The sequence below is a fragment of the Pelobates fuscus genome, chromosome 1, assembly GCF_036172605.1.
Source record: "Pelobates fuscus isolate aPelFus1 chromosome 1, aPelFus1.pri, whole genome shotgun sequence".
Classification (NCBI taxonomy): Eukaryota; Metazoa; Chordata; class Amphibia; order Anura; family Pelobatidae; genus Pelobates; species Pelobates fuscus.
Window position 1 is genome coordinate 243161559 of NC_086317.1, and position 24830 is coordinate 243186388.

At 43.6% G+C, this 24830-nt stretch overlaps 1 protein-coding gene across 1 annotated transcript; it reads right to left on the bottom strand.

Annotated features, from left to right (window-relative positions):
- Nucleotides 1–1951: 1951 nt before the first annotated feature.
- LOC134613784 (uncharacterized) lies at nt 1952–9530 on the bottom strand (the record flags this gene model as incomplete). Its single annotated transcript, XM_063457462.1, has 3 exons — nt 1952–1993; nt 6260–8254; nt 9066–9530. Coding segments are annotated over 3 exons (2502 nt in total), but the record flags the coding sequence as incomplete, so codon positions are not given.
- Between the last annotated feature and the right edge of the window lie 15300 nt (nt 9531–24830).

Below are 24830 nucleotides of genomic sequence, written 5' to 3' on the forward strand. Positions count from 1 at the left end.
CCACATCAACTGCCTGGAATTAATTGCGGAGTCCTTCACAATCTGCAGCCTGGCCAAGGACATGTCGAACTGCTGCATTCTGCTCCGCATGGACAATATCTCGGCGGTGCAATACATCAACCACCTGGGTGGGGTCAGATCCCAGGCTCTCACAGAGGCCACAAAGGACATATACAAGTTTTGTCTATCTCGCAATATCACGCTTCGGGTGGAATACCTGCCAGGAATTACCAATCTGACGGCGGATTGGTTCTCACGCCATTGGCGAGACAACAGCGTTTGGAAACTCAATGTCTCGGTATTCCAGGAATTGAAGCATTGGAAGAACCCATTACTTCTAGATCTATTTGCTTATCGGACCAACTACCAGCTTCTGAACTACTACAGCTGGCGCCCGGATCCGAATTGCGAAGCAGTGGATGCATTCCTACAAACATGGCCGAGTCACGGGGCATATGCGTTTCCCTTGTTCTCCATGATAGCGAGAGTGCTCTGTCATGCACGTACCCACAGGGTATCTCTACTTCTCATAGCTCCACTTTGGCAGAGTCAGGCATGGTTTCTGGAATTATTGGAGATGTCCCACGATGCTCTGCTTCTCCTACCAACGTTCCCACTATTTCTGACGGGATCACGGGGAGAACCTCACCCCCTCGTGCTAGATCAGAAGCTGGACCTAGTGGCCTGGACGATTTTAGGGGATCCTGGTCAGTCCACGACCTATCGCAATCGGCTAAGGATCATCTATGGGATTCATGGGCTCCCGGCACTAGGAATTGCTATATTTCCGCATGGTCCGTCTGGAGTAGTTGGTGTCTGGAGAAGGATTCCAATCCCTTTACTGCTCCTGTCCCATTAATCCTAAACTACCTCTCACATCTGTTTTCGCTAGGTCGGTCATACCGATCCCTCAACGTGGTTAAATCGGCCATTTCAGAGGCACCCGTTCCCCTACAGGGCATTCCGGTGGGTCAGGACCCATTACTTTGTCGGTTACTACGGGTTGCTAAACTGTCGAGATCGCCAGCACCGTCTGTGGCATGTGGTTGTGGTGCTACGCTTCCTTAGAGATTGGCTGGATAACTTGTACCTCTCGCTGAAACAACTTACCCTCTTGCTGTGTCCCGTCTCGTTTCGTCAAGTGGCGGACGTCAGGGCGTTTGACTCCAGAGGGGGTTACCTTTACGATATCACGTCGTACTAAGTCAGACTCCTCTTCGTTTTTTTTACCCGTTCTTTCTAGCGGACCCCAGACTATGTGTGGTTAAGACGTTAATGCGATATACCCAAATATCAGCTCCTCTCCGAACCTTTTCGGTGGGTCAGCTTTTGATTTCATATGTGAACCCTCATGGACCAGTGTCTACTACAACACTGGCCAGAAGGGTCCGCTGGCTTTTATCGCTAGCCGACGTGGATCCATGCTTTGGGGCCCACTCGGTTAGGGGTGTGGCCGCTTCACAAACTTTCTCGGCAGGAGCCACTCTTGCCAACATTATGCGTTGTGTGGATTGGATGCACAAGAGTACATTCAGGACGTTTTATTTTCGTCAGACTTCTTATGCCTCCTTTGCTTTGATTAATTCTTAGCGTTAAAAATTTAAATATGAAGCCTCCTGTCATGTGGTAAAATTGTAGATTATGCTAACGCAGTGTACCTATAATCTTAATTTTAGTAATGACAGGAGGTGAATATTTCCCGCCCTATTTTTCCCTCTGGAATTGTAGGTATGACAATGTAGTGTTCATTGTGTTTTCTCTGGTTAAACTTTATAGGATTGTTATGTATCTCATTTATATAGAACTAACAACGAATTGACTCCGTTTTCTTTTCTATCATGACATGCATAATAGATGTTTCAGTGATCTTAATGTTCATTATATGTGGGCAACTTGCCAATTCAAATACCTTTCACTTTTTTTCTTTTTCTTTCAGTGTGATTAGTTCTCTTCAAGAGATGGACTCGCCTTTCCGTTTTTCTGCATGAAGTTCCTACCCGGATTTGGGATAACACTGTTTGATTGAACTTTTTGGACTTAAGTTACTTGTTATGTTTTCTACTGATACCGGAGAAACTGACGGAAGCCAAGCACAGAGAGATGGACACAGGTTTCTTCAGGAAGGAAGAGATTCTTTATTGGATCACCGATCGGGACTCAGAGGGACTAGCGTCACCAAAATACAGCAAAGTCTGAGTACTGAATACATAGAGTACATTCCTTATATAGCACTGTAGCTCCTCCCACAATTAACTACACCCACACATACCCTTAACCTATTTAATGAATAGAGTCTAAACTCATCCATCCGGTCTAACCACGTGGCTCATCTGATACAAAGGAGAGGGACGCGTAATTCCAGTTCTTACATTCCTGCACCTGGTCAGTACAGTGATGACAGTATCTTAGCTACGTGTAATTAAGTAACTGATACTACAAACACATATACATACATATGCCTTGTGGCAATCTTAGCCTGCTAAACTTGTATTTTACTGGAATTACATCACATTCCCCCCTTTGATGCCTCTGATATTTCACAATTACTTGAGGCATCACTTAACCTTGGTTTGCATATACCTCAGGTTACCATGAACCAGACCAGACTTTTCTTATGATGTGAATCTTTTCAACACTCATCTTCCTGCATAGTTTCTCCCTGATCTAAAGCCTTATACTTATATATGGCCATTATCTGTGCAGCAGCCTTCCTCTCTGCTATAGTTCCTATCAGGCTTTGCACAGACCTAACTACTAAGGGTATAAGACACGGCAGGAGTAGACACAACATTAAAATTAGTAGGACTCCACCTACCACTGCCTTAAGCCCTCCAAACCACTCATACCAGCTACCAAACCAACTACTTGGATTATACCCTTTCCATACCTGAGTAGGCACATGCGCTAGTTTAACCATATGGCTAGTAAGCTCAGCTATTGCTTGCCCTTCGTCATCTATTTGAAGACAGCAATTACTTAGGTTAAACTTCCCACATACACCTCCCTCTACTGCCAAAAGGTAATCCAAGGCTAATCTATTTTGGTAGACTGCTGTCCTCATCCTGGTGTTATGCTTCGCTAGAAGATTGAGCGCTTGTGATGTCTCATTTGTGATAATCTCAACCACCGCCTGTAATCTTATAATACGGTTGAGCATATAAATAGGGGTTCTATAACCAAAGGTACCATCCTCAGCCCACGTGGCTGGCCCATAGTAATCTATAATACGCTGGGGAGGCCATTCATCATCTTCCCAGGCGCCTATCTCTATGGGTCCCCTTTTCTTCCTATGATTCACATCATACACTTTAACACCTAAAGTCTCACCTGTTTCAATCGGTAACAAGAAGAAGGATGGTTTGAGCATACCTAACACACATGCCCCTTCCCAGTCCTGTGGCAACTCCGAATAGGCTTTCTTACCACAGATCCAGTACAAATTTGCTGGGGCTCTCCAGGTAGATGTGATGGATAGATCAAACCACACATCCTTTAAATTGGCATATCTAGCAAACGGGTTAGATGGTTCTGAGACATTTGAAGCCGACCACCAAGTTGTATTCTTTGTATCATCATCATAAGCTTTTTGCCCTAGACAAGTTAATTCTCCTACAGAAGTATTATACATTATTCCTTTCCTTGCTATGCAAACATAACCTATGATGGAGGTCTTTAATCTCCACTCAGATTTACCTCTAACACTCATATGATAATCGGCTTGTGTAGATATTAATTGGTCAACTGCCTCAGAACCGGACATTACCTCCTTTGCTTCCCAAGGCCATTGGTCTCCCATGTTAGTACCTCCACACACATAGCAGTTGGTAACATTAAGACTACCGGCAATACTTTCAGCTAAATCGATGAACAGGTTTTTAGCATTATGGGGGATCTTATTATCTATACTCATCTCTGCGTAAAAGGAATGGTATACTTGATGAGTCTGGGAGGATACCGTATCAGTCTCTATTCCTATAAACAATAATGTCCCAGGATCTAAACCCGTCCCGTATATTTGAAACCCAAATAAATTTCCATACTTATCTAAGAACTTGTCGGGGTTATTAATGAGTATATGGACTGGGTTGCATTCCATAGACTTACAATAAGGGCTAGTCGGCAACTTAGTCACTATCATGTCTTTGTCTACTGTCTGTCCCCAAGTTGCCCACCCCACACAAGACCAATATGGGCAAAAGTTATAATCTCTATTTGGGCATCTAGGACTTACATATTTATTTTTGCTACTGAGACAAATATATTTATCGTTAGACCCATACGTCCTCTCCCATCTAAGATCCCCACATACATTCCACGGCTTTCTACCACTCGATATCGCTTTACACGCATCAAATAGCAGAACACCCGAAGAATGTACGGATTCTAACACCGTTTTATTAATTAGGGTCCCCTGAGGATCTCCATTCCTGAGAGTCAACCAGATTGTACGAGGCTGATACTCCGGACTGAAGCACTTAGGTTCTCCTACTCCTAAATGGCACACACTATAATCTATATTTAAGTATCTACATCTCGATACATCTCCTTTACATTCGTATTGTGAATGCCAAATTAGGGTTTGGGAAATATGGTTACCTGTTCTCGTAGTCTTAATGCATACCTCACAGCTAGGAGTGTCGGTACCTCTACCTTCCTGAATATAAAAACACATATAAATAAACACTATCAAAAGCACATCTTTCGCCGTCATCCTCAGTCTTCGTCCGTGCGATGGCGCCTCAGCTTCCAGGATGTGAGGGGCTGCAGGGAATGGAGTTCTGCTCATCTTCACAGGTGTCCCTTCGAGACTTTCCTGGCTTATACACTATGTGATGGTAAGCGGACAGGCTTTATTATGGCCTTCTCACTCACACCTGTAACAATAAAATTTGTAATCCACAATAATTCCTCGTTACTCCGACTGAGTAGTGCGTTTTAACCGGATCTTGCAGGGATTCTCTGGATCTGCTGTAACTTGCCAAGAATCGACTGCTGCTGGTTTAACCCTGGAGTGATGTATCCACGGAGTCACTTCTGCTACTTTTATTGCTGTAGGGGTAGACAAAAGAACAACATAAGGACCTCTCCACTTGGGCCCTAACGGTACAGTATTCCACTCTTTAATCCACACTTGGTCTCCTGGATGGTAACTATGAACAGGGGGATAAATATTCACAGGTAATCTATCTTGTACCCATTTCTGTACCTCCTCCATAGTTTTACCCAACTCTACAACCTGCTGCCGAGTAATTCCTTCTCCCAACTGACTCAAGTCCCCCCTTAAGTTACCAAGTACGGGAGGTGGTTGCCCATACATGATTTCAAAAGGAGAGAGGCCCATCCTTCTGGTAGGGGTACTGCGGATTCGCAATAAAGCTATGGGTAAGAGAACGTTCCACTTAAGTTGGGTTTCCTGACACATTTTAGCCAACTGGTTCTTTATAGTTCTATTCATTCTCTCTACCTTACCAGAACTCTGGGGTCTATATGCAGTATGAAGCCTCCACTTTATACCAAGCATATGAGTCAGTTGTTGTAGGCACTGGTGAACAAAAGCTGGACCATTGTCCGATCCTATAGAACAGGGTAGTCCATATCGGGGTATTATTTCTCGTAGCAGGAATCTCACAACTTCTCCTGCTTTCTCTGTACGAGTAGGACATGCTTCTACCCAGCCTGAATAGGTGCACACAATTACCAGCAGGTAACGATGTCCACCCGATTTAGGCATCACTGTAAAGTCTATTTGTAGATCGGACATGGGGAGTCCCCCCATAAACTGGACTCCTGGTGGCTTTACTGGTCCTTGTCTTGCATTATTTTTAGCACACGTTACACATCTACGTACAATGGCCTGAGTCAAGTTGGACAATCTTGGTATGTAGAAATGTTTTCTAAGAGATTCTTCAGTACTGTCTCTCCCAGAATGTGTCCCGTTGTGATAATTTTGGACAATTTCTACCGCTAGCGATGCTGGTATAACTATTCTTCCATCTTCTAGCTGATACCACTTGTTCTCCAGATACTTTCCCGGTTCAGTCTTTAACCACTCCTCTTCTTGAGCTGTATAAACTGGAGTCCATTGGGACAGTGGAGTTGGTATAAGAGCAGCTATATGCCCCACATACTCCTGTCTTCCTGATTCAGCAGCACGCTTAGCTGCACTATCTGCCATCCGATTTCCCTTGGTTACATCACCATCACCTCTCAGATGTGCTCGACAATGAATAATACCGACTTCTTTCGGCTCCCACACTGCTTCCAATAGTTGTAGGATTTCAGCTGCGTACTTGATTTCTTTGCCTTCTGAATTCAGTAGTCCTCTTTCTTTATACAAAGCTCCGTGGGCATGAGTGGTTAAAAACGCATACTTAGAGTCCGTATAGATATTTACTCTTAAACCTTCAGCCAATTGTAACGCTCGTGTTAGTGCTATTAATTCTGCCTTTTGTGCTGATGTTCCTTTCGCCAGTGGCCGAGCTTCTATCACCTTGTCTATTGTTGTCACTGCATATCCTGCATAGCGGATCCCTTCTTTCACATAACTACTGCCGTCGGTGTAATATTGAACATCGGGGTTCTGGATGGGAAAATCACGAAGATCTGGTCTACTTGAGAATACTTCATCCATTACTTCCAAACAATCATGTTGACTTTCAGTAGGTTGTGGCAAAAGGGTAGCTGGATTTAAGGTGTTTACAGTCTCTAAATGCACTCTTGGGTTTTCACACAACATTGCTTGATACTTGGTCATACGGCTGTTACTAAACCAATGATTTCCTTTGTAATCCAACAACGTCTGTACTGCATGTGGGACTCGTACATAAAGTTCTTGACCCAGAGTGAGTTTATCGGCTTCAGCTACTAGCAGGGCGGCTGCAGCTACGGCTCTTAGACAAGGTGGAAATCCGCTGGCCACTGCATCCAATTGTTTAGACATGTAGGCAACAGGTCTTTGCCATGATCCCAAGTACTGTGTCAATACTCCCACAGCCATTCTTCTTTGCTCGTGTACATATAAGTAGAATGGTCGTGTGTGATCAGGTAGACCTAATGCTGGGGCACTCATCAAAGCCTTCTTCACATCTTCAAATGCCGTTTGCTGTTCTTGGGTCCATAAGAAGGGGTCGTGCTCTGTACCTTTGATAGCTGCGTACAGAGGTTTTGCTAGTATCGCATAGCTGGGAATCCATATCCTACAGAAGCCTGCTGCCCCCAAGAATTCTCGCACTTGTCTTCTATTCTTGGGTATTGGTATTTGGCAGACAGCTTCTTTTCTCTCTGGCCCCATAATTCTTTGACCTTCAGAGATATGGAATCCTAGATACTTGACAGTTGGCAAACACAACTGAGCCTTCTTTCTAGACACCTTGTATCCTGCCTTCCAGAGAATGTGTAGTAGATCGTGCGTTGCTTGCTGACAGATTTCTTTTGTAACTGCTGCTATCAACAAGTCATCTACATATTGTAACAATACACACTCTCCTGGGATGGACTCGAAATCCAATAGATCTTGACTTAGGGCTGAACCAAATAGGGTAGGTGAATTTTTAAACCCTTGGGGCAGTCTTGTCCAAGTCATTTGGCGTTTTGAGCCCGTTACAGCGTTCTCCCATTGGAAAGCAAAAATACATTGACTTTCTGCGGCAATTCGGAGGCAAAAGAAGGCATCTTTGAGGTCTAAAACTGTGAAGTAAGTAGCCCCGCCCGGAATTAAAGCAAGCAGGTTATATGGATTGGGTACAACTGGATGTATGCTAACAACCGCATCATTGACTGCTCTTAAGTCCTGCACAGGTCGATACTCATCTGTGCCGGGCTTTTGAACAGGCAGCAATGGGGTGTTCCAGGGGGAAGTACAGAATTTTAGGATACCATACCGTATGAACTTATCCAGATAGGATTGGATGTTCTTCTTAGCCTTCTGCGGAATGTGATATTGTCTTAGGCTCACTGGATAAACCCCATGTTTCAGTTCAATTTTTATTGGTGGAATATTGCGGGCCAGTCCTGGTGGGTTGTTCTCTGCCCAAACTCCTGGTATGTTAAATAATGTCTCATCACTCCTAGGGTTTTGGCTAGTCAACACTGTATAAAGTCGCCACTCTTCTTCCTTTGGTACGGATAAAGTCATAATACCTGAAGGTCCATTAAACTTTAAAGATGTTGTTCCATCTGGTAGGAACGTAATCTGCGCTTGTAATTTGGATAGCATATCACGTCCCAGCAATTGGACTGGACATTCAGGCATATAAAGGAATTGGTGTTTTACTACGTGGCCTCCCAATGTACAGAGTCGACTTTTAAGAACCGGTCTTTCAGCACTTCTTCCAGTTGCTCCTATCACAATAATAGTCCTTCCAGATGGAGGAGCAACTAGATTAGTCACCACTGAATGTTCAGCACCAGTGTCGATCATGAACGCACTCCTTTTCCCCCCCTATTGATACATCGACCATAGGCTCCGCTCGACCAAGGGGGATGGAGCCCGGTCGGTATCAATAGTCCTCCATGACCGTGTCAGCCAATCCTACGAAGTCCCTACCTTCTCTATCGCGGGACCTTTGCGCTGCTGGAATATATCTGTCTTCCCTAACACTTCCTCTGTTCCCATTACTCCCTCTATAACCATTACTCCCTCCGGGGCCTCCTCTACCTCTCGCTCTGCCTCTAAAGTTTCCGTAGCCTGCCCTGGGTTGGTCTCTCTCGTACTGCTCTCTTTGCGGACATTCGTTCCTCCAATGCCCTTCTTCCTTGCAATACGCACACTGATCCCTACTCAAAGGCTCCCTACTCCATCTATTATTGCCTCTATCTGGGCCCCGTTTATCTACGCCTGCGATCGCTACCGCTAGCATATCAGCCTTTTTACGCATCTTGCGCTCCTCCTCTTTCTTGCTTTCTGTTTCCCTATTCATATAGACCTTATTAGCTACCTCCATTAGTTGGGAGATTGACATACCTGCAAACCCTTCTAACTTTTGTAGCTTGCGCTTAATATCTCCGTAAGCTTGGCTGACAAAGGCGGAGTTAACCATTCGGGAATTGTCTGCGTCTTCCGGATTAAAGGGGGTGTACAAGCGGTACGCCTCCAATAATCGGTCATAAAAGACACTGGGCGCTTCATCGCTTTTCTGGATCACCTCAACTGTCTTCGACATGTTAATGGCTTTCTTTCCTCCGGCTTTCATGCCAGCAATTATAGCGTCTCTATAGGCTCTGAGTTGAACCATATCAGCACCATTTACGTTCCAATCGGGATCAGTGTTGGGATAATGTGTTGCGGCCCATGCTGCTGGATTAGCTTGGTTCAAAGCACGGGCTCTATCCTCTAATGCTTTAATGGCTGCTTGATTTATTCTTGTCCTTTCCTCATTGTTAAATAAAGTCATTAATAACTGCTGGCAATCAGCCCATGTCGGATTATGTGTCTGTACTATTGAGGTGAACAGATCAGTCATGGCTTGTGGTTTCTCAGTATACGAGGAATTATGGGTCTTCCAGTTTAAAAGGTCGGTAGTGGTGAAAGGGACATATACGAAGACAGGGTCAGCGTGTGCCATTTGACCTGCGGCATCGATATAAGCTGACCCGGGATTTAAGCGAAGAGGCATCTGATAGTGCTTTAATTGTTGGGCACCAGTCAACTGTCGGGTTTGGATGGGGCTACGTAGGGAAGCGTCAGTCATGGGTTCCGGTCGGGGAGATATAGGGTATGGGGATGTGGGAGGTTGGTTTTGGGAAAAGGTAGTGAATAGAACACTTCGGGCCGAGCTAGATGAAGCTTGACCGGAAGTCTGAAGTGGCGCCAAATCAGGATATTCGTTTCTAATGGGGGTGGGTTCTGGTTCCGGAAGGGGAGATTTAGTACGAGGGGGGGTGGATCCTGTACTGGAGGAGGAAGCGGAAGTGGATGAGGGTAATGAGGGAAGGGTTACAGGACTTCCTGTATTTGCGTCACTTCCTCTTACCGGAAAGTAAGGGGGCGGCAAAGGGATCTCGGACTCAGGGGGCGTGTCCAAAATGGGCCTAACACCAGCCCTAGTGGACGAACAAGTCCTAGCTACCATGAGGCGACACTGTTCCTCGTGGCATGTCCGGAGCCATTTTGGCGAGTCATTTACGGCCTGTCTCCAACAATCAATATAAGGAAACTGGCCGTAAAGTTCAGGCCTACCTGATACAGCCACGTGTAAGCGCTGTACCAGAGTTGGATCCAAACTGCCACGTGGCGGCCATGCCGCAACCAAAGTAGGCCACTCCCTAGTGCACAAAGTGACCAAACGTACAGGGGACATCTTAACCCCAAAATCACAAACTTTGAATCCCTTTTTAAAATTCTTAACCATACATCCTAAGGGATCCGGAATCGTTGACTGCGACGCACCCATATTTAACAGTGGAACGTCGTCGACAACGATTACTATACATGCGTACTATTCAACAGTCACACCCGTTTCCTCTGGCAACAGCACCACGTGGTACGGTTACCAAGTGAAACGTACACAATAACAATAAACACTCAGGGAATTCCCGTACACACACAGCTGCTACACCAGTCACTATATAATCAATATTATGCCCTTTGGCGTAACTACACAGTCACCCACGCTATAATTCTCTATATACGAATTACCCGTCTATAACACACCCCAGTAACATCGTCTTTTACAAATAGCGGTTACAGTACGGTTAGCATAGGTCAAAGCACAAGTTAAGGTCACAATACAATTATTAGTGGTTATGGTGTTAAACATGCAATGGACGACAATGATTAGTACTTATTATATAATGTCAGTAAATATACAGGGTTATGGTACCGTGCACTATAATACAGCAACACACTATTAACACTCTCGCTAGACGGCTGAGCTCGCGCTATCTAACAAGATATACACTTTACTAAAACAATCGTTAACACATTTACAATTCCCAACTAAACTATTGGCCAGTACCTTGAATGGACTACCTAAAACTATATACACCCGTTTTGGTTAGCCACACTGCCCAATCACCACATATACATAGCGAGCTAGAGAACCGAATTTACACAGGCGCCTCTTAGTCGTACTATCAAAAGTCTAGTGGGTTCCAAATTTACACGCCTTCCCACTTAGCCCAGATAGGATGAGAACTAGCGAACCGAATTTACACAGGCGCCGCTTAGTCTCCCGGTCCCTCCGACCTAGCGAACGTAATATACACCCTAGAACGCTAGTCTAGACAAGACACCGGTGTCCGGCTAGGGCTATTTACACCAGGACCCCGCCTGACTAACCAAATCAAACGGTCTGACTAAAGAGCGTTCGATCGAGCGGTGCGCCTTCGCTCCTTCCCTCCGACAGAGGGGGCAGATACAGATTCAAAAACCCCTTTGGGCCTACCGCACAATCGGTATACCCCTAGCGGGTCCTGCCGTCTAAAACAGCAGTTATCTTACCTCCTCGTTCCTGAACCTGAGTTCACACTCATCGACGGGGACACCCCAGCACTTCTCACGTAGAGGCCGATGATCTCCTGGACAACAGACCAGTGGCGCCGAGACGAAGGGAGGTCCACGCAGAAGTTCAGGGGTGCAGCCGTAGAGAACGTGGGCAAAGATAGACCGTCTCACGCCTCTGCCTCTCAGCTACCGTTGAACGATGAGCTTCCCGGCCAATGCACCAAATGATACCGGAGAAACTGACGGAAGCCAAGCACAGAGAGATGGACACAGGTTTCTTCAGGAAGGAAGAGATTCTTTATTGGATCACCGATCGGGACTCAGAGGGACTAGCGTCACCAAAATACAGCAAAGTCTGAGTACTGAATACATAGAGTACATTCCTTATATAGCACTGTAGCTCCTCCCACAATTAACTACACCCACACATACCCTTAACCTATTTAATGAATAGAGTCTAAACTCATCCATCCGGTCTAACCACGTGGCTCATCTGATACAAAGGAGAGGGACGCGTAATTCCAGTTCTTACATTCCTGCACCTGGTCAGTACAGTGATGACAGTATCTTAGCTACGTGTAATTAAGTAACTGATACTACAAACACATATACATACATATGCCTTGTGGCAATCTTAGCCTGCTAAACTTGTATTTTACTGGAATTACATCACACTACCTGTTTAATATTCACTTCAAAGAAAGAGGAAGTGATGAGACTGTCACGGCCTTTTATGTATCACCTGACTTTATTCTGATTGGTTGTTTTGTTTCTGTGCTGCTGGAGATTTTCAGTAAAGAGTTATGCAAATATTCGCCCAGGGGCGTACCTAGAGCATTTGGCACCCGGGGCGGACCCTGAGTGTGGCACCCCCTCACCCCCCCCCCCAATAAAAATGTAAGAAAACACCCACATTTTTTTTCAATGTTTTCAATAATATTTATTGCACACATTTGTAAACTGCTTGTAAAATTTTTAAAATGCGCCAGTTTTGTAGAAGGGGGAAGACCAGTGCTTTTGTAGAAAGGGGCTGGTGAGAACCTTCTAGAAAACTCCTGCCCTGCCCCTTTCTACAAAGCCCCTTGTCTCGCCCTTCATATAAAAACCCTGCACCCCGATCACATAAATTTCATACACTCCCTACACATAAAAACCCTGCACCCCGATCACATAAATTTCATTCACTCCCTACACATAAAATCCTGCACACCCCCTTAATAAAAAACAAAAACGTGCACAACCCCTCTTAATAACAAAAAACCTGCACACCCCCCTTATAAAAACCCTGCACACCCCCTTAACAAAAAACAAAAATCTGCAGTGCACATCCTCCCTTAATAAATAGAATACTGCAACCCCCTTAATCAAAAAACCCCTGCACCCCCATTATTTAAACCTCCCCCTTTAATTCTTTAATCCACAGCCCCTTTTAATTAATCCTCACTCCCCCCTTAATTAATACACCCCCATTAATTAATCCACACACCCCTTAATACACCCCCCTTAATTAATACACCCCCCTTAATTAATACCCCCCCTTAATTAATCCACACACCCCTTAATTAATACACCCCCCTCAATTAATCCACACACCCCTTAATTAATCCTCACTCCCCCTTAATTAATACACCCCCCTTAATTAATACACCCCTTTAATTAATCCTCACCCCCTTAATTAATACACCCCCCTTAATTAATCCACACCCCCTTAATTAATACACCCCATTAATTAATCATCACTCCCCCTTAATTAATACACCCCCCTTAATTAATCCACAACCCCCTTAATAAATATACCCCCCTTAATTAATCCTCACTCCCCCTTAATTAATACACCCCCTTCATTAATCCACACCCCCTTAATTAATACACCCCCTTAATTAATCCACCCCCCCCTTAATTAATACACCCCCTTAATTAATACACACCCCCTTAATTAATACACCCCCCTTAATTAATCCACACCCCCCTTAATAAATATACCCCCCTTAATTAATCCTCACTCCCCCTTAATTAATACACCCCCTTAATTAATACACCCCCTTCATTAATCCACACCCCCCTTAATTAATACACCCCCCTTAATTAATCCACACCCCCCTTAATTAATACACCCCCTTAATTAATACACACACCCTTAATCAATACACACCCCTTAATTAATCCACACACCCCTTAATTAATCCACCCCCCTTAATTAATCCACCCCCCTTAATTAATCCTCACTCCCCCTTAATTAATACACCCCATTAATTAATACACCCCCCCTTAATTAATACACCCGCCTTAATTAATCCACACACCCCTTAATTAATACACCCCCTTAATTAATCCTCACTCCCCCTTAATTAATACACCCCCCTTATTAATACACCCCCTTAATTAATCCTCACTCCTCCTTAATTAATACACCCCCCCTTAATTAATCCTCACTCCCCCCTTAATTATTACACCCCCCTTAATTAATCCTCACTCCCCCTTATTTAATTCTCACTCCCCCTTAATTAATCCTCACTCCCCCTTAATTAATACACCCCCCCAAATTAATACACCCCCCAAATTAATACACCCCCCTTAATTAATCCTCACTCCCCCCTTAATTAATCCTCACTCCCCCTTAATTAATACACCCCCTTAATTAATCCTTACTCCCCCTTAATTAATCCTCACTCCCCCTTAATTAATACACCCCCCCAAATTAATACACCCCCCCAAATTAATACACCCGCCTTAATTAATCCACACACCCCTTAATTAATACACCCCCTTAATTAATCCTCACTCCCCCTTAATTAATACACCCCCCTTATTAATACACCCCCTTAATTAATCCTCACTACCCCCTTAATTAATCCTCACTCCTCCTTAATTAATACACCCCCCCTTAATTAATCCTCACTCCCCCCTTAATTAATACACCCCCCTTAATTAATCCTCACTCCCCCTTAATTAATCCTCACTCCCCCTTAATTAATCCTCACTCCCCCTTAATTAATACACCCCCCCAAATTAATGCACCCCCCCAAATTAATACACCCCCCTTAATTAATCCTCACTCCCCCTTAATTAATACACCCCCTTAATTAATCCTCACTCCCCCTTAATTAATACACCCCCCTTAATTAATCCTCACTCCCCCCTTAATTAATACAGCCCCCTTAATTAATCCACACACCCCTTAATTAATACACCCCCTTAATTAATCCTCACACCCCCTTAATTAATCCTCACTCCCCCTTAATTAATACACCCCCTTAATTAATCCTCACTCCCCCTTAATTAATACACCCCCCTTAATTAATCCTCACTCCCCCCTTAATTAATACAGCCCCCTTAATTAATCCACACCCCCTTAATTAATACAACCCCTTAATTAATCCTCACACCCCCTTAATTAATCATCACTCCCCCCTTAATTAATACACCCCCCTTGATCAATCCTCACCCCCCTTAATTAATCCTCACTCCCCCCTTAATTAATACAGCCCCCTTAATTAATACAGCCCCCTTAATTAATCCACACACCCCTTAATTAATACACCCCCTTAATTAATCCTCACTCCCCCTTAATTAATACTCACCCCCATTAATTAATACACCCCCCTTGATCAATCCTCACCCCCCTTAATTAATCCTCACTCCCCCCTTAATTAATACAGCCCCCTTAATTAATCCACACCCCCCTTAATTAATACACCCCCTTAATTAATCCTCACTCCCCCTTAATTAATACACCCCCTTAATTAATCCTCACCCCTTAATACACCCCCTTAATTAATCCACACCCCCCTTAATACACCCCCTTAATTAATCCTCACTCCCCCCTTAATTAATACACCCCCTTAATTAATCCTCACCCCCTTAATACACCCCCTTAATTAATCCTCACTCCCCCATTAATTAATACACGCCCTTAATTAATCCTCACTCCCCCCTTAATTAATACAGCCCCCTTATTAATCCTCACTCCCCCCTTAATTAATACAGCCCCCTTAATTAATACACCCCCTTAATTAATCCTCACTCCCCCCTTAATTAATACAGCCCCCTTTATTAATACACCCCCTTAATTAATCCTCACTCCCCCCCTTAATTAATACAGCCCCCTTAATTAATACACCCCCTTAATTAATCCTCACTCCCCCCTTAATTAATACAGCTCCCTTAATTAATACACCCCCTTAATTAATCCTCACTCCCCCCTTAATTAATACAGCCCCCTTAATTAATCTACTCATATTTTGATGATGCCTTGACCGACTGGGTGCCTCACCGCCCGGATATTGGAACCTTCAGCTGGATATCCGAGAAGGCGGGCTGACGGCGCTGCGCACGACGTCATCATGTTGCGCGACGCCGCGGCCCGCAACACTCCTCCCCCTTCTCCTTGAAGTAAGTCCCGCCGGGCCGCAAAGGTGCTGCGGCTGTGCGCAGCCGCCGCAGCGTAATGATGGGGGGTGACACATGACACTGGACGTCATGGCACCCCCCTAGTCAGTGGCACCCGGAGCGGGCCGTCCCCCTGACCCCCCTTAGTACGCCACTGTATTCGCCTCCTGTCATTACTAAAATTAAGATCTATAATTTCAAATACCATCTAGATATAGACTTGTATATAGCTATCTTTTATCTATCCATCTTTTATTAAATTCTATCTATTATCAATCTCACTCTTTCCCCTTCTTGTAACTATACAGCCAATGTTGCACTGGTTCCAAAATACATAAAATTAACACACACCTGTAAGTGTGTCATGTAACCGATCAGTCGGCCATAAAACCCGTCACCGCCGCCCTGGCACTAGAAATCATTTAATTAGTGTATTGATTAGCCAGAAATAATAAGACATTACAGATCACCAGGCATTCCTAATGGCTTTTTATGTCCCTTTATTTCTACTGCATGATTAGCTTAAGTCCATTAGCCATGGCATACTGCCCCCCATTTACATTCTTGCTCGAGTTATATTTGAAAATTAACCTGTTCACTGCCAAGTCCTAACTTTTCATTATTATTAAATACATGAAATAGCCACCTCCCCATGAAATCGAGGCAAAGATTAATAAATTAGAAAATCTTGCAATGCTTTGAATAGAAACACGGCTAGACAGATATTATCAATCTATTTTGTATTTCTAGAGAGAAATAATATTGCACTTCGTACTATAACATAGAGTATGATTAGAAAGGCACAGCTTAAAATCCAATCTTTGGTTTGGTTCATTAAAGATGAAGTTCAGTTTTATTAGATATGGAAAACACAAATTTGTACTCGGCAAGGCTAAATATTCACTCACAAAAATAAAGTGCCAACAATATGTATATCAAAAACCCTTAGTTCATATAATTTATAATCATATACCAGTGATCTCAAAACATCAATTAGGTAGCAAGACTCTCATAATATATATGTATATATATGTAGTAAGGCCTTTTGGCCTGTGTTTGTGGGAGGGGCGTATGACACACCCTTTCCCTACTTACGGGACACCCCTTACCTGGCTCCATACCTTCGAGGTCAGCGTTGCATGAGAATCCACTTCCGGTTCACGTGCGGCGCCATCTTGCTTTTCAAAAAACCCGCGATTTTCGTCTGGTGTAGCTGTGTCCAGGATTCCTTACAGGTTTTCCGCCCGTCCAGCTCCTCACAAATCCGGTCTTCGTCGCTGACTACGTCCTAGTTACTTCAAAATCGTAAGTTCGACGCCTGGATCATTCCCACGGCGTCGCGCTGTTAAACGGGCCTTACTTTACGGCCTTAACACTTTACCGCCAGCCGCACTTTCGGCTAAAAATCCTTTCGGTAGTTTTTATACGATTGGTACTCATTTACAAAGTACCCACTTCGTTTTCTATGCACTTACTCATATCATATGTACTTATTTGAAATGACTGGCTTTCGGTTTTGTATTTCCAAAACACAAATCTTTCGCCTATTTCTGTATCATACAGTTCAGGTCATTCAAGCGATATATATGCTTTCGGCTGTTACTCATGCCATTCACATCGCTATTCCTTTCATATCTTCAAATACAGCATTATATACGTATATATATATAGATATAGGTCGGTTAGTTACCTGTTTTAGGTACAATCTATGATATGTTACTTAGATCTCTTTATGTTTCATGTTATTTTGCCTTTGTATAATAGTTCAGGTTTTACATTAATCAGATAATAGGTATAGTACATAAATGTGATAAGCTTTCTCTAAAGTTATTTCTGTATATTACGTTGTCATAACCATGTACACCCGATTACATGGCACGTACAATTTCTGACCTTTCTGCATGTACTCAAACGATATATCGAGTATACAAGAACACGGTCCCAACATCACAAACTTTCGGGTTGAATCACACTTTTTGTTTAACCTCTCATACGTCAACTTTTTCTGCATATGGTCAATTTTCATATTTTATACCTCACCTAAACCAATACTCCCTGCACCATGATTACTACAGTAGCATGGCCATATATATTTTTAAATTGGTCACCATGTATACACATTATACGTAGCCACTACAAAGCTAAATCCCTGCGTTACTGTTTTACTCCATAACAAATCAGGCTGGTTACTACCATGCTCTACATTTTCCCCCTTCAACACCTACGGTTAATAAAATCAACTACAGCATATCTAGTCTACGTTAGTATCACAGGATCCATTTCTCATACTATCATATCTATTTCTACCCATTTAGGTTTATCCAGGTTTTCTATACCTGACGCATCATATACGTATACATACTATCAGGTACGTAAGCCTGCTCATGTATCACATACGTTCTCCCTAAATAGGACATAGAGTACTGGCAAGCTAGGGGTATAGGCCCAAATAGGTATCTCCCCTCTTGGCATACCGCCTATAGTTTAGAGGTCCGCGAGGCCAACACCCCGCCTCAACGTTTCGGAGGCAAACACCCCTCGAGCCACACGTAAGTTAGCCGCCTCGCAAAGTATAGAGAGGGCGTCACCTGTCACTCCCTTCCCCTGTTTTTTCTTTTATTGTCACCGAGAGGCCTACGAATTCCTGCCACTGCGATGGGTGGCCTCAATATCCCCTCGCGCCAACGCATAGATAGAGCCTCTCATAGCCACTTGGCAACTAGCAGGGCCTCACCTGTCACCAAAGAACAAGATTAATTTTTTCGCCTTAAACGGCATAATTAGCCCGCCAGTACATCCCCTGGGGTTCAACACTAACGGTATATTTTCTCTAGTATGTCTCAAGAAGGGGTAGAGGATTTCTCCATCCCGAGCACTCCGGCTAGACCAAACACCCCATCACCGGAAGAAGACATGGCTAGTCCTGCATCATTCAGGTCCTGGACAATCCCTCGCATAACCAGCGAACTCAGGAGGCAACATATTCCTTTCCCCGCTACGGCCAGGAAAGCAGAACTGTACAAATTGTTGCACGCCTCAACCGATAACACTGATGCAGGGGAAGGGACTAGCCAATCTAACCCGACAGATATACACGGCATGCTAACATCCCTCATGTCATCCATGGGCAAGGTCAACTCCAGGCTGGAGAAACTGGAATCGGTCACCACAGCCCTTACCTTGGCTGGGTCAGCCACCGCGACCCCTCCGCCACTGGTCGAGTTGCCACTAGTTTCTCCAGCCACCACCTCTGACGGGCAGGAGGTTAACCCTGCCCATATGATACCTGAGCACCTTAAGAAAGACATGCTGGAAGGTAAAGATGTCAACTTAGCTTCACTACTTATTGCCTCCCAGGATGTAGTGGAGCATAAAACTTATGCGTATGAGGATATTTCTGTGGTGGTCAAGTCCAGGGATGCACGCCTAAATAGGAAACTCACCATCCCGGAATTTGTGTTGGCCTTTGGCATCTACCGGGATGTCATATGTGCAGTTTACCCACACAGGCATGAGGAATTTGACATGTATATGCACAGGCTGGTGGACCTGGGCAATAAATATGGTGGATCGGCATTCTATGATTACCATAGATCTTTTTCTGCGAAAGTGTCAGGCGCCTTCTCACAGTACGGGACAAGGTCCAACTGGAGCAAGATTGACACAGTGATTTTCTGCAGACACTTTGCAGGTCTAAGGACGCCTGCTTGTGCATACTGCTCCTCCATGTCTCATTCCGCAAATTTTTGTCCCACCACTGCTAACGAGCACCACTGCTAACCCACTTGCAAGTACCTAGCTCCGCTGGTCCTATGGATAAAATATCTAAAGACAAACTGGGAAGGCCTATCAAGTTTCTGGGCAAATCTCAGATATGTAATAACTTTAATGTTGGAACATGTAATTACAGCGGTTGTCGTTTATTGCATATATGCTCAAAATGTTTTAGGGCACATGCTAAAATCATGTGTCCCAATAAAATGTATCCTAAACAATACCTAACGTCTATAAACATATCCCTACTTGCGACATTTCTGTCACAGCATCCATCTACACATTTAGTAGATTTCATAATCTCTGGTCTATCAGAAGGATTCCCCACGGGTATCATACATATGCCTTCAGGAATCCTGGAATGTCCAAATCTACAATCCGCCCAACACAACCCTACAGCTGTTGACACACTCATAGCTAAAGAAGTCACAGAAGGTTTCTTATTGGGACCTTTTCAATCCCCTCCTTTCACTACATGGAGGACAAACCCTATCGGGGTTGTCACAGGGAAATCTTCCAACAAGCAGAGACTTATTATCGATTTATCGGCACCACACACCTCTACCACTCCTAGTCTTAACTCCCTAATACCATCGGAGGAATTCTCCCTGCAATATTCCACTATAGATCACGCCTTTACGGCTATCATACAGGCAGGAGTTGGTGCATGGCTCAGCAAGACTGACATAACGAATGCTTTCAAACTACTACCAATCCACCCCACACTGTGGCACCTACATGGCATCAAATGGGCAGGGAACTACTACTTTTTCTCACGCCTAACTTTTGGTTCTAAAAGTAGTCCAGCCATATTTGACACATTTGCCGAAACCCTATGCTGGTTACTACTCAATATATCCAGATGCCCTACAGTCATACATTATCTGGACGATTTCCTACTGGTCGAGTAGAATTCTTCCCCTCCCAGTAGCCTCAAAGAAACCGTCAGCCTATTCAACCAGTTGGGGGTCCCAGTCTCCCCTACCAAGACCGAAGGCCCAGATACCATCATCACATTCCTGGGCATCATGCTAGACTCGGCCAACATGCAAGCTAGCCTGCCACGCACTAAGGTAGAAAACATCCTGACAAACATCAATCTTTATATACAACGACGCACTTGTAACCGCAAAGAATTACAATCTTTACTGGGGTCACTCAATTTTGCCATGCGTATTATACCTCAAGGCCGTGCTTTCATTTCACGTCTCCTCAGCTTGTTCCCACTGTTTCTACATGATGCACACAGATTATCTCTAGATACCCAAGCCACGGCAGACCTACTCATGTGGAGAAACTTTTTAACCACCTGGAATGGTAAAAGCATGTTCCTCCCTCCATTGTCTGACACCTCTCCTACTGTTTGGTCAGACGCGGCGTCTACCACAGGTTTTGCAGCGATATTTGGGAACGAATGGCTTTGGGGCAGCTGGCCTTCAGAGGTTCAGGACCTGGAGCGTTTTTCCTCTACCTCAGCTCTGTTTGAGATATATCCCATCGTGGCGGCTGCCGTGGCATGGGGACATCTATGGACAGGTTCATCAGTAAGGTGTTACTCAGACAACCAAGCAACCTGTTACATTATTAACAAAGGTCGCTCCAAATCCCTTACTATCATGAGATTTCTGAGGAAACTCACTTGGTTGGCAGCATGTCATAATTTCTTCTTGCATTGTGTTCATATTCCAGGTATATGTAACGAGGCAGCTGATAATTTGTCTCGTTTTAAATTCCAGGCCTTTCATCAACTTCTCCCGTCAGCCGCGCTCACAGCCACGGCCACTCCACTGTTCCATCAGCTAGTAATGGACTAGACGCTATCATGCAACATTGCAGAACGTTGTCCCAACTAGCTCTATCCGCAAATACCCGGAAAACCTACGACAGAGCTTTCATTTTATTTAAAAGATTCCTTTTGGAACACAACATATTACAACCGTTCATCATGACATCATTTTTAGGTTTTGCCTCTTTTTGCCACATCAAACTCAAACTTTCTTACAACACAATCAAACTATATCTAACAGGCATCCAACATCACATGCTAACATTACAACCCAACAACTCAAGTTTTATGTCATCATACCAAATTAAGAACATCCTTAGGGGTATACAAAGATCCGAACCCCTGTACACAGCACAGAGGCTTCCTATAGATTTTCATATCTTTAAAGAATTATCACAACTACTAGATCTAAAACCCTTTTCCATCAACACAACTCTAGTCATCAAGACAGCAATTTATGTGGCTTTTTATGGGTTTTTGAGACCTAGAGAATTTACCGCCATCAATACAACACAATCCACTCACCTCCTGCTTCACTCGCACTTAACCAAACATATGGACTATTATATCCTGACACTACCTCATTCCAAAAACAATCAACATGCACCACCAGTAGAGGTTAAGTACTATCCGACACACAACAGATGGTGCCCCGTCCAAATACTGGACTCTTATACAGAGAATAACAAGGCACCACCATCACAACCACTTTTTGTTCTACGAGGTTCAGTACTCACGACTACCACCTTCATGACCTACGTCAGGTCATTACTAACACAGCTGGGACTCAAGCCAGCAAACTATTCAGGCCATTCCTTCCGCATAGGAGCGGCCTCCACAGCCTCCAGTGTAAACATACCGGTTCATGTTATCAAGACACTGGGGCGCTGGAAATCATCCGCTTACACACGATACATTCCTGACCCTGTACAAGAAGTAAGAAATGCTTTTCAGAACATGTCTTGTTAAAAGTATATATCCTTGGTGGTTTGTATTAAATATTGAAATTTCTATTTTTGCCCTCTTTATTTACAGGCCTACCTCATCGTCGGTTCCGGAACACCACAACCGACTTGCTACTTTTATACCATCCTACACTTATTAAGGTCTTATTACTCTATACCATCATGAGCCCTTCACACAAGTAGTAAGGCCTTTTGGCCTGTGTTTGTGGGAGGGGCGTATGACACACCCTTTCCCTACTTAAGGGACACCCCTTACCTGGCTCCATACCTTCGAGGTTAGCGTTGCATCACCCTCCCACCCACTCCTCTTTATCAAACTCCTTTTTATTACATTTCTTCTTGGTGGGCCCTCTTTATTTACAGGCCTACCTCATCGTCGGTTCCGGCACACCACAACCGACTTGCTACTTTTATACCATCCTACACTTATTAAGGTCTTATTACTCTATACCATCATGAGCCCTTCACACAAATATATATATATATATACATATATAAATATGTATATACAAAACAATATTGCTCCTGCACTCACGCTTAAAATTCCCTTGAGAGCCGGGTGCCAACCAAAAAGAACAGCTTCGATATCCAGAAAATTCAGAGGGATGGTTGCACTCACGTGATTTAAAAGTCCAAAGTTTAATGGAAAAATAAAAAAATATCCAAGATCAATGTTTCAGTCACTACTGACTTTCATCAGGATCATCCTGATGAAAGTCAGTAGTGACTGAAACGTTGATCTTGGATATTTTTTAATTTTTCCATTAAACTTTGGACTTTTAAATCACGTGAGTGCAACCATCCCTCTGAATTTTCTATATATGTATATATATATATATATATATATATATAGAAAAGTGGAACAAAGGTGCACTCACAGGTCTTCATCCAAGTGGTATTTTTATTCTTAGTTGTAGTTTACAAGTGTAGAGAAATAAATCAACGTTTCGACCCCATGCCGGGTCTTTTTCATCTTGAAAAAGACCCGGCATGGGGTCGAAACGTTGATTTATTTCTCTACACTTGTAAACTACAACTAAGAATAAAAATACCACTTGGATGAAGACCTGTGAGTGCACCTTTGTTCCACTTTTCTACATATTGACGCCAAGGTTGCACCCAGGCAGATTGCAACATTATGTTCATTGAGGGGTGAGTGCCAAGAATATCGCTGTGTATATATATATATATATATAAATAATAACATATATGATATATATAAAAGAAGAAAGAATATATATAGTGTAGTAATTTTAATAACAATGACAGTTAAAATATAATTAAACAAAACTCACAAAAAAATAGCACAATAAAAGTGTCCACAATTTGCATTGGCCAGAAGACTCTTAAAGGATTGATCCAACAACCATGACCACTTCAGCGGTTTGAAGTTGTTATGGCATTTGGAGTCCAAAAATTAGCTTGAAATGCTGCACATCCAGAGACATTTTACAATTTGTGCTGGGGGCTAGTTGCACGTGACTTTGGGAGACCAGAACTCTTTTCCAGACTGTCAAATGTCAATAAATAAAAAATCCTTCCTCCCTCTCTGCCTTCCCTCATCAGGTCAAACCAAACGCATGCGTTTTTCATGCAGCAAAATGGTCCAATCATTGACTTCTCTATGTGTCTTAATGTTGGTTGGAAGAGGGAGATCATCCTTTAGCCTCTGGCAACAGTTTCTCCTCTGTCTGGCTCGCAATCATCTTCTACAAACAACTGGTGTCTCGATAGAAATGGTAACAGAATATCTTGATCAGGGTATATCAGGGACATTTTTGTGTTTTGCATTTATTTGGGTTGATTAGAGGCAATATAGTCTACAGTAACAGCCTGCACTTTCCAGAGTCTAATGGAGAGTGGAAATCTTGAGCACTGTGTTGACTAATGCAAGTGCAATACGTATTATTCCTTAAATGTGATCAACATGTTAGCCTTTGCTGTCCATATAAGGGTTAATCCTGAACGCTGATCATTTTAGTGCTTATGTGTATGTGAAGTATGCATAAAAGTTTAAAGTACTCCACAATTAAGTTTGATTGCATATTGTGTGATATACTTGTATAATTACACTGTATTGAATGGGATAATGTTTACATTGACCTATTTGGAAGATATCCTCCCTGGGTCTACTGTGCTACTGCGCACAAAATCTATCCTTATAATTTTCTGAGGTAAATACAGGGGTTAAGTCCTGGGGGGAAAAGTGTGGGAACTCACCCGAGATCCTCCCCCCCCCCAAGATACACTTTTATGCATAGACGCACGCACGCACGCACACACACACACACACACATACTGATGACATTCATGCGCACACACTCTGACAGGCTCACACACAAATACACTCACAGACAAATACACACACACACTCACAGACACACACTCACTCACAGACAAACACACTCACAGAAAAACAAACACTCACAGACAAACACACTCACAGATAAAGATACATACACTCACAGACAAA